We start from the raw sequence: 18445 nt of genomic DNA, 5'->3' as shown, positions 1-18445 counted from the left end.
GTCTTTCCTAGTCCCTGTGGTGGGTAGGCTTAAGAAAATGTTGAAAAAATTGTTAAAAACAACAGATTAGTTGGGGACATAGGAAAGTTCTCCTTAGATTCTAGATTACAAAAGAAGCCCATTCAGAAGAAGCAGAACCAGTCACCTTAAAAGTGATGTGACATTGTATTTCATTTCGCCGACCTTTGAGGACTAAGATGAAAGACATAATGGTCTCTGCTAAGCCTTGAAATTTAGAGCAGAGTTCTTTGGACTGCTCATATGGAGAATTACCCAGTTTTTAAGATAGCACTTTTGTGTGATTTGGCATTTGTATGAATCATTGATGATGTCTACAGAAAAATATTGGAGCTTAAGTTTAAGTCTATGTAGTAGGATGGAGAATACGAGTTCCTTGCCAAGATTTAGTTCAGCTGCAATGTTAAGGCTCAGTAAGTGTGTGTGTGTGGTGGGTGAGGTTACTAAGAAGAAGAAAAATATATTAAACTTTAATACGTTCTGGACATTACTGGCAAATATTTAAATAAGAATATAAAATTTGTACTTCCAGAAGAGCTTGAGCCTAAAGGCCTTTCCCCACCTCACAAGAAGAGCAAAGCAAAGAAACCAGAAAGTTCAAAGGACTCCAGTGAAGGTAAGTCCTGCTTCCTCTCAAAACTTATGCCATGGAGACAAACTTTCATTTCCTTTGTAAAGTATGTGTATACTTTTCGCATTTAGATTTCTTTTTGTTTTGTTTTTGTTCTGTTGCTTCAAGGCAGAGTTCCTCTGTAGCTTTGGAGCCTTTCCTGGAACTAGCTCTTGTCAACCAGGCTGGCCTCAAACTCAGTGAGATCTGCCTGTCTCTGTGTCCCTAGTGCTGGGATTAAGGGCATGTGCCACCACTGCCTGGTGACACATATTCTTAAGGGTTAAAAAAATGCCACAGAACAATCCTATTTTGCTTTCCTTATACATTCAATAACTTTTGTGAATATGAGAAATCAGATTTGTTGTTACTAAAGAAAAAATATATTTTAAAAAGTCATGTTCTTTACATGGCATAGTTTCATTTCTATAAGGTTAAATTATGTGAGTTGTACTAAAACCAAGAAGTCTTCAGACCATGAGGAACTGAGGGACAAGGCTTATACATGACAAACAGTTTTCTGGCTATTGTCTTATTGGTACCATTTGTTTTTCACATGAACATGTTTTCAGGGTTCCCAGAAGCAAACCTCAGCAATGATGCTGCAAACATCTCTCTTCTATTTTTTTAGTGGTCAGTGGGGAAGTCCTGTTGGGCTCAGGCTTCAGAAGGAATGAAGCTGTCTCTGAGGACAGCCTACAATCATGCAAACTGTTTTTGAAAGGCGAATGTGGGTGCGTTTTTGGTGTGTAGCTTCCGGATTGCAGAATACATACATCTCCTGCTTACTTACCTGGAGTTCCACTTTGTGCTTCGTGAGAAAATAGTCTGGTAGTATCATTGCTGTCATACTATATATATAATAAAATTAAAAAGAAGAAGAAGAAGGAGTGGTTAGCTGGTTAGCAGAGGTCTGGCATTCTGTTAGTGATGACTGTCACTCTTATGACTATCTCAGTTAGGAACGAATGAGGCTAAGCACTGTCCTCACTCACTGAAATGTGTTTAGATGGTTAGAACAATTTGCAGAACTCGTAGAACCATAGTGAAGGTTGAAGGCTCTGCCCAGCATCAGATGGCAAGCCTTGCTAGTATCTGAGGAGGAAACTAGTGTGTGCACCCTTGTTGGTGTGATTGTTGCACCTTTTTCTACGGGATCTCTGAAGGTCAAACTTGTGAAGACTTAGGAGCAAAACCCCAGTTGTTTTTCCCTGGAGAGGCTACCCCTTACAAGATGGTTGCCAACCAATGCATTGTTTCCATTGAAGGTGGTTTTCCAGGGCTGGGGTCTATTGTCAATACAAATGTAGACATGCTGTGACTTATTCTTCCACGCTGCTCCTTGCCACTCTTTAAAACGACTTTTACTTCCTCCTTAAATTGCTTTGTTGGGGAAACATCATCCTCTAATCCTGGTATGACTCAGTGGTACAATTTCACCCCCTCCAAATAGGTGATCTTGGAAAATTACACATGTAGATTCTCTCTGACTTTATTGTCTGGGAAATGTAGTTAATTTGATTTTGTTTTCACTTCTTTTTTTCTAAATAAAACGTAGAACCTGGCAGCTACGCTATGACATTTCAAAGCTAGTTCCCTCAAATTGTACCTGTTCTCTGATGGTTGAGAAGTGATTTCCCACTTAGCTGTTGTTTTCCTTCACCGTCTTTCCCTCTGAGCGCTTTCACAAGGTACTCTGTGCCTTTGTGCTCCCTGGTTTCAATAGGATGTGGTTAGGTGCACAATTCTTTTTATTCCTTTGACATTTGCTGACTTTCTCGGGATGGGGGGTCAGCGTCTTTTGCTTGTTTTAAAACTCCACACTCCTTTCCTCACCAAATGAATACCAAAATAATATCCTATTACTGCTGTCTATTATTCCTCATTACTTTCTGAATTTTAACCATGTTGTGCCCCCCATAAACACACACACACACACATTCATACACACACACACACACACACACACACACATATCCATTCATACACATGCACACACAAACACACACTCCCTTTTTCTTGTCTCTTTTTCAGAAGCCTTCTGGTTATTTTTTCAAGTCTGTTATTAAGTTTTCTAATTTTCTTTCCAATACTACTCAACGTGATGTTTAGTTCACTTAATTTTTCACTTCAGTAGCCCCCTGCTGTTTTTTCTTTTTAAAGAGTTTTATTTGCAAATACATTTCGTCATTCTTTAGTTCAACAGTCACTTAACTTACAACTTGTTACCTGTGTCTGGTTTCACTGCGCATGTCTGCTTTTATTTCTGTTTTCATTGCGCATTTCTGCTTCTGCGAACTTTGCTTCTGCAAGGTTAAGCTTATGTTAATTTTTGTTTTCAGGTTCTTCTTGGCATTTTCTTGGATTTTCACTTGTAGGGACTTTTGTAGTCGGCTTATGAGCTCCTTTATACATACATCTGGCTCTTTGAAATTTCTGAAGATACCAGTTTAGGAAGACCTTAAATACCTATCCGACTTACCATTTTATTTGCTAATGTTTATACACAAGCAATTGTGTTGACTCCATAAAATGTTAAAACTGGCAGGAGAAAATTTTCTACTGTACTCATGACCAAGCATGGCCTCTCTATGCCTTACATCACTGAGACTCTAGTGGTTCTCAGAGTGGACTTTAATCTGCACGCCGCATCACCAGGGGATATTTTTGACACGTACATCCTAGGGCAGCATCCCAAATTAGCGTGTTCAGAGACCCGAGCTGGGGCGAGTAACCGTGTTGTTTGCCACCCTCCAGGCCATTCAGATGTGTGCTAGCGCTTCTAGCAACGCCATTCTCCAGTGTGGACCATCTGATTAGAAGATGCCTCCACGGACTTACATATAACTAAATTCAAATTCCTTCTGTGATGATGTCTAAGAGGAATCTTTGCTACAATGTCAGTTCAGTTATGTAGTCAGGAGTCATATAAAAACATTAATAGAAAGATGAATGCTAGATAAAATAGCACAGGCATACTAATAAAAATATAAACGCAGGCTTATCTATAAATATACACACACATATTTTCTGGTACACATGGAGAAATAGGTGTGTGTGTGTGTGTGTGTGTGTGTGTGTGTGTGTATGTGTATGTGTGTGTGTAATTTACCCAAGAAATTATTTTGGCAGAGGGGAAGACTTTTTAAAAAACATAAAAGATTATATGTAATATTGGAGCCTATTTGCATTATATACACAAATTTATAAAATAAAAGCATATTTTTCTCTGTAAAAATTACTAGGCCGATGTCACTTTTCTGTCATATTTTTGCCAAATGCCCTATTATTATGACTCCTGCTCAGCAGTTGCCTCTACAGAAAAATCCATCTGCAAGTGTGCATGGAATACTTGCTCTTCAGGAACCCTCGCTCTTTTGACCCTAACTCAAACTGCACTATAGTGCACATTAAAATGTAAATAATCTCTTTAGTCAGATAAAATTCTTGGTGGAAACATTTTTGGAAAAAAGAAAGTATGATATTAGTTTGAATTTCTGTAAGCATAAGATTTATTAACTTTTACTGAGCTTTATTTTTTTCTGATTCCATGAACATGTACCTCATCTTTCCTGAGAGGCAGAATTTTCTCTCCGTTCCATCCTCTCCTCTGTTTATTAGAATATTGTGTGACATGCTGTTTGCTGAGTGGCTGGGTGGAAGGGGCATTCTATCGCTCAGAATGCCATGCAGCAGTTCATGCATTATATTCATAAGCATGATCTTTAATTTAATTTCTTTGACAAGTGCAGTGAAGGGTAAAATCAGGCGGTCATAATTCTGACTTTGCCATCACTCAAAGGAGCTCAGTGATTGACCAGCTTTGAAGGAGCAGAAATGAGGACGACAGCTTCCTCGAGAAGAAAAGCCTGGTGTCGCCCTGCAGACTTTAAGATACGAAGCATTTAAACAAACTAAATTTCTCTGGCAAAAATTACAATTCAGTAAATGCTGACACCGCCATCTTGTTTTCAATTTGCTCTCTGTTACCCATGATCTGGGAGCACTTGGAGCTTTCCTATGTCGGCAGAAACAGCCGGCAATCCATTTGGTTTATGGCTGTGTCCTCCACAGTTCCCCATTCCGTGCAGCTGTGGGCATGATGCAGGATTAGCATTCAGATTCCAAATCAAATTTAGAAAACGTCGGCATTGTGATAATCTCTATGGTGTGAAAGCCAAGCTTGCCGGGGGAGGTGAGCCACGAGTCTTGTTTGAACAGGAGGCTTTCCAGTTTTATTTGTCTATGGTCAGTGTTGTTTGTTAACCCCACACCTCCTCATGTTTGGAGGTATCCCACGTAGGGTGATAAGATATCTGTATTGTCCCTGCTATACTTAAACAGCTAAGTAAAATATGAGCAGACCTTCTGCCTTTTCAAATTCTGGTTCCCTTTTGGGGAAGTTTTTCTAAAGTAGGGCTTGTGTTCCCATGCACTACAGTGGAAGGAATAACCCTGCTTTTTGTGATCACAGGCAGACTTCAACAAGATGCTCTATAGAAATTACCCAGCATAGTGCATTGAAGCGTATTGAATATCAAACAAGGAAAGTTCCCCCCCACAGAAAGTCACTTATTTTATTTATTAATCCTTGAGGCTCCTTTTAATATGATCAAAAAATTTTGTAACTAATGTTTAGAACGGATGGTCTCAGTCTCCTATGTCAATGGCTTTCTCTCATATTTCCCTTGAGTTCATTCACTCAGCACTCCCCTCCCCCATGCCACTGCATTAGTTCAAAATAAACCACCCAGCCTGTTCTCTCCTTCAGATCTTTCCTGCAAATCATGCTTTTCAAGAAAGCTCTTTAGCTGAATGTTTTCACAAGTGCACAGAACAGTACTTTTTCCTGCTTTCACTTACTACCTCTAAAACTTCAAGGAGGGCACAGACTAGGTCAGGAAAGGAAGGACAAGCAGTCTAGGGTTATGGCTATTCAATCAGACCTTGCTGTTGAGACAGTCACCGTTAACCCTTCAGCTCTCCAGTTTCTGTAAGATGGGGGAAACAAGGTTCTCTCCTCTGCCTCAGTCCTGTTCTCTATGTGTTTCTCAAGGGTGGATGATAGAACTCTACAGTACTATCTTCCAAAGCCCTCTCAAGATATTTGTGAAGCCAAGTGACTTCCACAGAGAGGGATGTGCTTCCTGAATTCTCAATGTACCTGTAATACAGAATGGGTGGGATTCGCTGCAACTGGGGGAAGAGATGATACCAAGGTACCTACAGCATCCTTCCTCCAAAATGTCAGTGGAGAGATGGCCATCCAGAAGGAGTTTCTCCAAGTATTCAGTGCACGCCCTTTTGTTGAGTTCTGTGGTAGTTTCCCCTTCTCTGTGACTATACTTTCTCAGATTTTAGTTTCTTATGCTTAACTGTGGTCTGAAAGTATTAAATGGAAAAAAATCCAGAAACAAGTAACCCCAGAAGCTTTAAATGACTTCTACTATAGTATATTATAATCCTATTTTGTAAGGATTTTTTATAGGAATTCTTAACCTCTTTTTGTATCCACCTTATAAATTATTAACAACAACAACAAAAATAGCTGAGTGTGGAGATTATTTTAAGTGACTTGGATACTATGGATTCTCATGCACTCATTCCCGCATGAACGGTGGTTCCGTTATCACATTGTTGGTTTTAATCAGCACCTTCCCTAGTAAGTGATGGTCATGAAGTTGCTGTCACTCGTGACTGCCAACGTCAGGAAGAAAGGATGAAATAATCAAAGGAAGAAAAGAAGAGGGATGGACTGTGACCTTCCTGGCTTTGAGATTGACCTAACTAGGGCAACAGGGGAATGGAAAAATGACAGATGCACACACAGAAAAGCTGGGATCCCAGGTCTCTGAAGGGAGGCAGTCTCAGGCTGCAGTCATCTCAGAAAAGGGAGCTGTATTGGGACTTTCTGCACATAATATTGCCTTTCATATTTGGACCAGCAGAAAGTCTCGCCATTTTTATGGAACTGAAGCACTGGGTTCTGTGACACGGTCATTCTCATGTCCACCATACGTCTCATCTCCTCCCCAAGAGAGAGGAAAGCTGGAGTAGACAGTGGTAACAAGCCTGAACTCACTAGGAAACAAATTTTCAAATCTTACTTTTTTCACTTCAGAATGCAGTATAATCCTCCATTTAGTCTTGTCTGATGTATCTCTTTGATATAAAACTCTGAAAATCTACATCAACATCAGATATATAAAAAAAATGATTCTTTCTGAACTCTTTCCTGCATTCCCAGTGAATACTTATAATCTTAATTCAAAATCTCTGCATCACGCTTTTCATGGCCACATGGACTTCTGAGAACACATAGGGCCACACTCTCTGGGCACAGATGGAGAAGAGTGTCTTTAATTATATTTTTAGTTTTATTTTACTTTACATGTATGAGTGTTTTGTCTGGAAAGATTTCTATGAACTACCTGCATGACTGGTGCTTGTAGGAGGCAGAGGAGAGGGTCATATCCTCTGGGACTAGAGTTACAGAGAGTTGTGAGTCACCATATGGTACTGTCAACCAAACCCAGTCAATGTTTGAAGAATTCATCTAAGTGGATACAAAGTTAGCTAATACAAGAACAAAGGAAAATACCTATTGAACAGATTCCCACAGAGCATTTTTTATAATCATTTTAAAGGTATCTTTTTTTAAAAGCTGTATAGATGCCTCTGAGTTATTTTGGACTATGTCTCTTTAAATCTTCAGTTCATCTACTTTAATATAGAACTGAGGATGAAGTTCGCATCCATTCACTTTCGTTTCATTGAAAACTTGTTTCTTAGCTATGCGGATGAAGCATTTGAGTAATCACCACACACACACACACACACACACACACACACACACACACACACAATGGTGGCACCATGACAATAGAACCTTGAGGATTTGTAATACTGGGTCCTAACTTTTCAACAGATAGAGGTTTTATATGTTTTGTCTTTAACGAGGACTGTATAAAAGGAAAAAAAAGAAACAGTATTGGAATTTCACATTGCGGTTGTACTTCATAATCTCAGTTTCTATTGCAGTAGAGTTGTTCTTTCCTACTGTACCAGAGAGAGCCTTAGAATTGTCCACCCACATCAGAATTACCTGGCCACACACCACAGTCTCCTGAGGGTTTGCTCAAGCATGGCTGTCCTTCCTCGTACATGTCGCTCTGGAGCCATCAGAGGCAGTCTAGGGAATGAGCTCACCCCCAGGGAACACTCTGCCCAAGGGAGCGATGCATGAAACCCAGGATACACTTTTCTCCTTGGGCACAGATGCTAGCAAATCCGCTGGGATCATTTGTCATTTTTCCATTCTGAGAATTCACCACTCAGCACTAACAACCGTTGCCCTGGCAGGAAGAAGAAAGACACACGGTCTGTGAGAAAATGGAGAGAGACAAGGAGATGGTAAAGTCAGGGCTGTCCTGGGGGGCACTTCCTAAACAGTTGCAGACAGCTCTTCCCTGGAGACTTGCTCCTCCTTCTTTCTAAGGCAGCCACTTCGGCCAATGGGCCAATGCCATTGGCACAGGCTCTGCAGCTAGACCCTCCCTTCAGCAAATCAGGAAGCACATGTAGCTTGAAGCTGAGCACCATTCCTTCTAGGAGTTCCTGACAATCCGAAAGTGTAATTGCAAAATATAAAGCAGGAAACAAAAACAAACTTTTTTCCTAGATAATCAGAGGGTCAGTTGCCAAGCCTCTGGCATCCCTCATCTGGAAATAGTTCACTGAGGATCTTAGAGGAGCATGAGCATTCCTCTTATAAAAGATCAAAGCCTGGGGCTTGGAGTCATCTGAGTGGGTAGCGAGCTTGCTGTGCCAGTGTGAGGACCTGAGTTCAGATCCCCATCCCCAACATCTGTGTGACACCAGCACTGGGGGTGGGGATGTGGTGGGGGAGGGACTTGCTGGCCAGCCAGCCTAGATAAAATGTCAAGCACCATATTCAGCAAGAGACCTTCTCTCAAAAAATTGAGGTTGTAAGTTCCTTGCTCGTGCTCCCTCTCCTTCTGCTCCACACACTGAGACAATGGGGATGTTCTATCGGGAACTCACCAAGGCCAGCTGGCCTGGGTCTGAAAAAGCATGGGATAAATCCGGACTAGCTGAACATAGCGGACAATGAGGAATACTGAGAACTCAAGAACAATGGCAGTGGGTTTTTGATCCTACTGCACGTACTGGCTTTGGGGGAGCCTAGGCAGTTTGGATGCTCACCTTACTAGACCTGGATAGAGGTGGGGGGGTCCTTGAACTTCCCACAGGTCAGGGAACCCTGATTGCTCTTCGAGCAGATGAGGGAGGGGGACTTGATCGGGGGAAAGGGAGGGAAATGGGAGGTGGTGGCGGGGAGGAGGCAGAAATCCTTAATAAATAAATAAATTTAAAAAAAATAAGAAAAAAAGAACAAACAAACAAATAAGAAAAAGCAGGAAAAAAAACTGAGGTTGTAGAAGCAATTGAGAAAGGTAACTGACATCAGCTTCTGGCCTCTGCCTGTGTTTGTAAGGATGAGTGTCACTGCACACACACACACACACACATGCGCGCAAGCACACACACACACACACACACATACACACACACACACACACACACACACACACACACACACACACACACACACCAGAGCACCAATACTGATAAAGTGCTGCTTTTAGACACTAGCAAGGTTTCATCAGTTCCCCAGTGATGTTCTTTATAAACCAAAGATCCTCTGCAAAGCTAAGGACCCTACCCTGATGTCATGTGTCCTTGTCCTCCAGTCTAGAATGGTTCTTCTGATATAATTTGACTGTAGGATTCTTGACACTATCAAACAGTGTAGGACAATTGCAATGCATGGTATTTCTAGCCCATGTTTATCTGTTGTTGTTCCATGACAGGAGCCCACCTAAGCATCTTTGCATTCCTCTTTCAGAAGTGACTGGTTTGGTTTTTTGTTTGTTTATGTGTGTGTGTGTGTGTGTGTGTGTGTGTGTGTGTAGGGGTGTTCACAGCCTGTTCTGTGACGTGATTGACTTCAGTCTGTCTCATTAGGATAATGTTCATTAGGTTATGGTGTTGTCTAAGATGCTTTCTACCTGAGTAGCTAGTTCAGGCTCTGTAACTGATGAGAATCTTACAGGAGACTATAATAAAACCATATCATGCAAACATCACATCACTTTTTGAACTTTTCATTAATTAATTGATTATTTTTATGTTGTTATAGATTCATGATTTCTTATTGCCCTAGATTTGACATTCATCAAATCTTCAAGAGGTGTCCCTACCTTAATGGATATTCAAAAATAAGTTTTGGGGTGGCAGTTGTGTGGGGTCACTATAGAAAAAACATCAGTTGGCCTTGATGGCTAAATATGGAGAATCAGTGTACAAGATGTAGCCTTCTCTATGACCTGTGATTACTACATGGTCTTCTTGAAAAACACTAATCACCACTATAATCAGGTTCTCCAATTGAAGGCAGAGGCAGCTTGTTTGTTTCTCAACTGCCCAGACCCCAAATAATCACACAGAAACTACATTAATTGCAATATTGTTTGAACAATAGCTTAAACATAATTTTAGCTAGCTTTTGCAACTTAAATTAACCCATTTCTATTACTTTATATTTTATCACAAGGCTTGTGGTTTATTGGTAAGGTTCTGAGGTATCTGTCACGTTTGGCAGCTACATGGTATCTCCCTGACTCTGCCTACTCTCTCTCTCTCTCTTTACATCTCTGTTCAGATTTTCCACCTGGCTTTACTCTCTTCAGTCATTAGCCAAAAGCAGCTTCTTTATTAACCAATGGCAATAAGACATATTCACAGCATACAGAGGGGAATCACACATGACCCCCCTTTTCTGTCTAATTAAAAAAGGTTTTAACTTTACCAAAGAAAAATTACATATAGCAAAACAGGTATTAAGCAAGAATTACAGTTACAGTGTTTATATCTATTCTATATTTCATCATAAATAAGGAAAACTATAACTATCTATTCTTCAACTCCATCAATGACTCCAGATGAATATAATACTACCATAGTAAACAGAAAGTGCATTGTAAGCAACTTCCAAAACTCTATTTAATCTTTTATAATAATTAAGGAAAACTATTACAATCTATTCTTCAGTTCCATCAAAGACTCCAAGAGGATATAATATTACATAAGTTAACAGGAAGTGCAGGAATTCTGAAAGATTATCTCACCTTTAGGCAAGTTCAGCAGTCATTTTTTTCTGTGGGTCCTGCATGTCCAGTTCATACAGCATACCATCAAGAAGTCTAGGCATAAGCAGTTTCTTGCCAAAATGGCTAACCAATTCCATAAAAAGCCCCTTGGATGACCATTATGCTCTTGAAGTAGATTGGTGCTGGCAGGAGCAGATGAGCCTCATTGTGATGAAAAGGCCTAAGTTCTTAAATCATTTTAAATGCCATATTCTGTTAGTCTTTGAAAGATTTGAAGAATATCTGTCTATCTGAAATATATCTCTGTATATCTAGAAAAACTAACATGACTACAAACTTGACTATTATAGATGACAATCTACTAACTTGTATTTCTTCATTACACAGTACATTTTTAAATTAGCTTCACAAATATAATACCTTAATCAAGAGCAGAAATATACATATAACAAGATACCTTTAAAACACATATATTTATTTAGCTTAGCAGCCGTACCGCAAAATGTCTCTCTGTACTTAGATCATTTACAGTCAAAAAATTAAAAGAGGACACAGAAATACACATAATCCAGACTCTTTGTGTATTTTCCATCTTTATGTGGCTTACTTTTTTTACTCTATTACTTTTTAGTATTTATTTTATCATCTTTATTTCTTTAATTATGACTGTATTTTGTCTTTTTAAAGACTTTGTTTTAATTTTACTATATTCTCTCTCTTCTCTCTCTCAAGCCTATGCACATTTTTTTAAACACACTGTGACCTGTTCATAGGTTTATTTGTGTTTGAAACTGTCTTTATTGTGTATCTGTAATCCTTTTCTGACCAGGACAACTTCTTAAAATGCTAAGCAGCATGGCTAGGACTAAGGCTGCTTTGTCCTTTTGGCTCTGCCCAGTCCAACATGGTGGAGGTCTGTTCAGCACCAGCTCTGCGAGCCCTGCTCAGAGCTCCATTTTCAGGCACATGGTGGGTCTCCTTTGCCATTAAGCAAGTTCTAGCACTCTGCTCCCAAACCCCATTTAAATGCTCCCACAGCTGGTCCTCCCAAAAGAGTCAGAGCCATTTGTGCTGGTAAACCAGGAAGCCTTCTCCTAAAGAAGCTGCACCTCTACTTGCTACCAGCAAACAAAGCCCATTCAAAAAAAAAAAAAAAACAACAACAAACAAACAAAAAAATGTGGTTACTAATAGGTGCTAACTCTGCATTGTGTGTGTGTGTGTGTGTAAAACTACTTTTAAAGCTTTCTCAGGTTTTATGTGCATGTAGTCTTCCTCTGTATGCTGTGAATGTATTTTATTGTCACTGGTTAATAAAGAACCTGCTTTGATCTATAGCAGGGCAGAATATAGCCAGGCTAGGAGAGCTATATATTGAAAGAGTAGGCAGAGTCAGGGAGATGCCACATAGCTGCTGAAGGAAACAGACACTTCAAAACCTTACCAGTAAACCACAAACCCTGTGGTAAAATATAAAATAATAGAAATGAATTAATTTAAGATGCAAGAGCTAGCTAAAAATACCCTTAAACTATTGTCCAAACAGTATTGCAATTAATATAGTTTCTGTGTGATTATTTGGGGCCTGGGCAGACAGGAAACGAACAAGCTGCCTCTACCTACACCCAAATTTGGTTAAGCTTTCCAGAACACCATCCATGGAAAGTTGAGAAACAGCATCACAATCTGGGATTCAAGGTTTCAAAAAGTTTCCACTCAGTTGAACTGTCAAATATTGTCTTTTCATTGTATAATATCAAGCAAATTAGCAAATGGTCAATGCACATATGTAGATGTAGCCATGTCAATATATGTAGATACAACTTCTATTTTTGTAAAGGTAATCCATGTAAGACAAAGGTCATTTCTACATTGACAAAGCTCATTAAACATTTTTATTATATCATTCATTTCTCTGTATCTATCACTCTCTGTATGTCTGTGTATGTGTATGTCTCTCTGTGTGCACATGTATGTGTGTGTAGGCAGGTACCACAGTTCTTATGTTGGGATTATAGGACAATTTAGGAGTTGGTTCTCTTCTTCAACCATGTGGTTCCCAGGGATTGAGCTCAGGTCATCAGGACTGGCAGCAAATGTCTTTATCCTCTGAGCCCACAACAAGATCCATTGTGATATGGAATCAATTCTGCTATTTCTTGCTGGGCAGTCTGCCAGGTTGATGAGTCTCTGGATGAGACAACTGTCTAGTTGTGTGTATAGAGATCAAAATGTATTTTAGTAAGGCCTGCATGGGCAATCCCTCTGTTTGTGCTTCCAGATCACTCTCCAACTTGCTTTGTATTTTGAAGCTGGTGACCCACCCCTTTACTGGACTCGCTCTCCTTCCAGTTTTGAATGGTTCAACCAATTTCTTCATTCTTTTTCATGCTTCCTAAGGAGGATTATTTTGGAAATTTTATTCTTTGTTAGTAAAATCTTCATAGCATAACTGCATGGTGCATGTTTTTATATTTCAATCTTTTGGTGGGTGTGAAGCAAGGAGTAATCAAGGATTTTTGTTTTGTTTCTGTGTGTGTGTGTGTATGGGTGTGTGTGTATGTGTGTCTTACCCTGCCAATGAATAAATATCTGGCTCACATTTAGAAGTCATAGGTCAGCATAGTGGGAACTTTTTGCCAAGGACTACTGGAGACAGGAGAAGATCACATGGCATTTGTTCACCTCACTGAGCCGGCAAACACCATCTTCCTTAGGCAACTTGAAGGTGGCCCTTTGCACCTCCAGCTATTGTTCAGTTATGATGAACCACCTCTAGGGCTGATGTTGGTTCATTGTTAGCTCTGTGGATCTTCATAAAGCTTCATTGACCCCCCCATTCTACCTACATCACCTAAATTTCCCCTTTGATAAACTCTTCACACTCTCAAATATGCCCACACTTCCCATTGGGACCCTGGAAGTTCTCTCTCTGCTGCAATCATCGTCACCACATCCCAGAACCTGACCTTGGAACCTCACATTAACCGCATATTGACTTGACTCCCTTCTCTCTCCTGGCTGGAATATTTCCCTTGGTTTAAACTTTACTTAGCTGCTATGTTTGTCTTTCAAAATGTGCCTCTGAGTCGGTAACTCAAGTGACCTTCATAGCCATCTGCGCTGGATTTTTATCAACTTGACACAAAGTAAAATCATTGGGAAAGAGAGAACCTCATTAGAGAAAATGCCTCCATTGAATTGGCTTGTTGTCAAGTCTGGGGGGGGGGGGGCTTTTCTTGATTAGTGATTGATGTAGAAGAGCCCAGGCAAGTGTGGGTGGTGCCATACCTGGACAGATGCTCCTGGTTGTTGTATTAGTCAGGGTTCTCTAGAGTAAAAGAATTTGTAGTTTGTGTGTGTGGGTGTGTGTGTGTGTGTGTGTGTGTGTGGGTGTATACAAATATATGGAGGGATTTATTACAATGATTTACAGGCTGCATTCCAGCTAATCCAACAAAGGCTAGCTATCAACAGAAAGTCAGAAGATCTAGTAGTTGCTCAGTTCACAAGTCTGGCTATCTCAGTTAATCTTATATGCTGGAATCTTGAAGAAGTAGGTTGTAATGCCAGTGAAGGGATGGGTGTGCTAGCAAGGTGAGAGCAAACAGGCAAAGAGGAAAAGCTTCCTTCTTCCCACAGTAAGTGTGGCCCTAAAATAGAGGTATGTCTTTCTGCCTCAAAATCCAGATTAAAGGCATGTCTTCTCCCAGCTCAAAATATCTGGATTAAAGGTGTGTCTTCCTAATTCAAAGATATAGTGGATCTTCCTACTTCAAATTTAGCAAAACCATCCCTTACAGATGTGGCCTCCATTTGGAGGTTTAGTTCCAGGTATAGTCAAGTGGACCACCAAGCAGAGTCATCACAGCTTTGTAAGAAAGTAATGAACAAGCCACAAAGAGTCACAGTGTTCCTGTATGGCCTCTGTTTCAGTCCCACCATGGCTTCCCTCCTCAGTGGACTAAGAGTTGTAAACTTAAATAAACCTTTTCCTCTCCAGGTTGTTTTAGGCCCTGTTTTTTTTTTCTTCCAGCAATAAAAAGCAAATTAGAACATCAATACCCAGTATATTTTCATTCTATTGTTTGAGGTGGTTAACAAACACTCTTGGGTTCTAGGGGAGAGAAATAGAGACCCTACTTTTGATGAAGGCTAGCAAAGCCACATTTTCAAATGACAAACAAACAAACATTAAGGCACAGAACATGTACTACTACTACTACTACACAGCCTAATCCAGCGTCTACCACACATATACAATTAAGTCAATAACATTAGTGGGATGAGTTCAGAAGGAGACACTGGTTCCCTCAAAGTGAGAGTAAGTCGAGATACACAGATGTGAAGTCCAAAGTCTACAGACAAGACAGAGGAGAGAGATCACAGTGAGGTAAGCCTGGGCAAAAAAAAAAAAAAAAAAAAAAAAAGCAGCTGTGGCTTCCTGTCAGTGATGACTCACCTCACTCAGCCTCTGAAGCCTGTATTTCATTTTACGGTCTGGATGATCCCCTGCACCTGGTTCTGTGAGAGGTTGAAATCCAGTCATACAGCCGTCGACTCCTCATTTGTGTTTCTGGTTTAGAGGCATTCTTCCACAAAATTAGCTGACTCCAAATTCATTGCTTTTGCTGAGAGGACCGTCACACTCTGCTGTCTGTGCAGCTCTACTAAATCACGCGTGAGCTTCAAGTCTTCCGTGGCCTGGAGGCTTATTTCAAGAGCGAGTCTCCTCGTGTGTATGACAATTTGCCTTTCCAGAGTGTGCCATCAGCAAAGTTATAGGAAATGGGAGACTGTGCTGCAGTCAAATCAGAGGGATTGGTGTGTCTGTGTGTATATGTGTGGGGGGGGGAGGGAGAGAGAGACACTGCTCTTTTTCTCTGAGAGATGGATTTTCAGAATGGATAACACAACAGCACTAGATCCAATGAATGGGAGATAGAAATTAAATGAGAGGCAATCCCAGAACAGTTCTGGGACATTCTTAGACAGTATCATCATAGCCAGTGCTACACTTAGTAAGCCCTTTCTGATGATGGCAGGAGCCCTCATGTGAGGACGTGAGACTGCATACACCACTCTGGATTTTTAGATCAGTGATGTTTCTCAAGTGTCCAACATATTACTGGTGAGCAAGCAAGCATGAGAAGCATTGGTAGTCTACTGTAGGCCAAGAGACTCATTCAAGAACAGAAGAATCATTTTAAAGGCTTCTAGAGGAATCAGTGTCTAAAGAGTTCACACGGCACTGGTTCAGAAAACTCAGACGTTGCAGGTCTCTCCTGTCTCTGTCCTCTGCCTCCATCTTTGTCCTCTGCCTGCCCACCTCTGGAAAAAATCCTGATGCAGATAGTCTACCTCTCTAAGGCCAAAACCAATTCAAGCAGTCACCCCATTAGCCTAGAGAGAACAATCTGTTATTTCCCAGTGGCTTCAGTGCAAGTGCTGAAGCTGTGTTTTCTTATTTCTGATTGGCCAAATATGGTCAAGTGTCTACCCCCTGAACCTACCACTGTGACCCAGGGGTATTCAATGTTCTACCTACGGCTGGATCTCCTGGCAGCTCTGGGTCTGGGATAGCAAAAGGGGAAAACATGATCAATTACATTCAGATTCATGGAAAAGTTAGACCCACCCAATGGCAAATGCAACATACTAGACTACTGTTGTCAAGTTAAGGCGAACGGAGCACGGACTGTGAAATGAAAAAGTTTGGGGGAGTAAGGAGCTGCCTGGGGAAGTAAAGGCAGAACAGGAGAGACTCAGATCATGACTGTGATATCTGGGTTGAGTCCACTTGGGAAGATTTAAAGAATGAATTTCTGGGAGGAGCCTGAGAGCAGAAAGTATGAGTCAGACTCCGAACTGAGCTGCGCTATTAGCCCAAGAGAGCACATTTGGAAGACAGCGTGGAACTATGCTTCTAAACTTTGGTTGTTTGGTCTTTAAATGTCATCCTGTATTTCCAAACTATTTGATGGTGGGTTAAAAAGAATGCCAGAAGTACTGCTTATGACTGACCTCATTCTCAGGGCCACCCCAGGCACTGGGGAAATTTGAGCTCCAGTTGACTCTGAAATTCTTTGGGTGGTATGGTAACTCTGTCTTTAGATGTTTATGCCTTGGCAGCCACAGGGAATTACTTCCCCCTTGGTGTTTAGGTGCCGGATTTCCTTGTCTGGTGCCCATTAAATTAGGGAGTACTGGAACTTGTCATCTGCTAATAAAGTTACTAGCAACACATTTCAGTAACGAGGGCCCTTCCCAGCAGTACTGCTGCTCAAGGTTCCCTATGGATACATCCCAGAAGACAGACATTGGGTGTAACACGAAGAGCCAGTTTATGGATTTTGATGTTAAGACCTATGTCTTAGGAAGCTGACTCTTAGGATTTTGCCCTTTAAAGTGTATTCATTGACATTTTAGTACATTTCTACATATAAAGTAAGATCTGGTCAGGTCTGAAGGAGTCTAGTACTAGTGACCGAAAATTTAGGAACTGGCAAAATGTGACCAAAACATCGTGTCTTAACAACCAAAAATGCCTTCAAAGGATTATTGTGATGCCAAATGGTACTTATTAGGACAGGGACTATGAAACAAATAAAACCTTAAAATGGAAAATACTGCCCGTTTCACAAAGAACGCTGTGCTCAGATAGCCAATTAAATTCTAGTTTGAAATAAAATTCTGCATAAACTTTAATTATTCGACAACGGGTTCATGCATCCAATTAATTGGGAGAAGTTTTCTCTGGAGGCAGTGGCGGTGGCATTGTGCCAGTCTCTCAGAGCATCCAGGTCTGAATCTCAGCTCCGCCACTTGAGCAACTTGCAGGCTTTTGTTGGTGTCTCTAAGCTTCAGTCTTCTCATTTGTAAAACAGGAATGAAAATCCTTACTGTCTAAAGATTGGGTAAAAGGTGATAGGTAAAATATAGAGAGAAAAGGCATGGAATCTGGCATGTGAAACTATAGTGAACACTAAAAACCAAAGCTATCATCCCAATTATAATGATTACCACTGCTGCATGAGGGTAATAGAGACCCATTTCCCCGCTTAGCCACAGCAGAAAGCCCAAAAAACAAATGCTTAGTATTTTTTCCCTTTTTCTCTAATTTCTTGAGTATAGACTTAAAATCCAACTCAATCCAGCACAATTATGCCCATGGCAGGAAGGAAGTGATCCTGGCCTCCCAGAAAAATTATACTCAAATGATTAATTCTCTGCTATGTGTTGTGTCTTTTATTCCTAAAAGTATTTACCTTTACTTTTCTTCTGTCTAGCCATTTCTGGACATTACCATTCCTTTCCCTTCAGTAAATCTGCCATCTTTTTTTTCAATAGGTGCCAGCCAAAAGGCCCTTAAGCCCTTATGAGTTAAGAGCGAGTTTCAGCTGAGAAAAGAAATAAAACCCAGTCTCCTTCAAATTGTGACCCGACAAGTTGGGCATGCATTTGTTTGCCTGTGTCTTTCTTCCCAGGTTTACAGAACAGGCTTTGCTGTCTATGTAGAAACTGGCAGGTATCGCTGGCTTTTAGCCAATTATGTCTTCATTTTCTAGGTCACGGATTTCTCTACTATAAAATTCAACTCTGATCAAATTAGACTGGGTTATTA

General features: G+C 40.6%; 1 protein-coding gene across 4 annotated transcripts in view; it reads left to right on the top strand.

Annotated features, from left to right (window-relative positions):
• Macrod2 (mono-ADP ribosylhydrolase 2) overlaps positions 1-18445 on the top strand; it is a 1907927-nt gene that overhangs the window by 1751838 nt on the left and 137644 nt on the right. For all 4 annotated transcript variants that reach the window (XM_041670251.1, XM_041670250.1, XM_041670249.1 and 1 more), the window contains exon 11: positions 551-634. In XM_041670251.1, the coding sequence (XP_041526185.1) occupies positions 551-634 (84 nt within the window). The remainder of the gene's footprint in view (positions 1-550; positions 635-18445) is intronic.

Source organism: Microtus oregoni, unplaced genomic scaffold (assembly GCF_018167655.1).
Source record: "Microtus oregoni isolate MIOR12 unplaced genomic scaffold, Mior012 000020F_ref0000438, whole genome shotgun sequence".
NCBI lineage: Eukaryota > Metazoa > Chordata > Mammalia > Rodentia > Cricetidae > Microtus > Microtus oregoni.
Note: the sequence above shows the minus strand (reverse complement) of the source record. Positions and strands in the feature narration are given on the sequence as shown.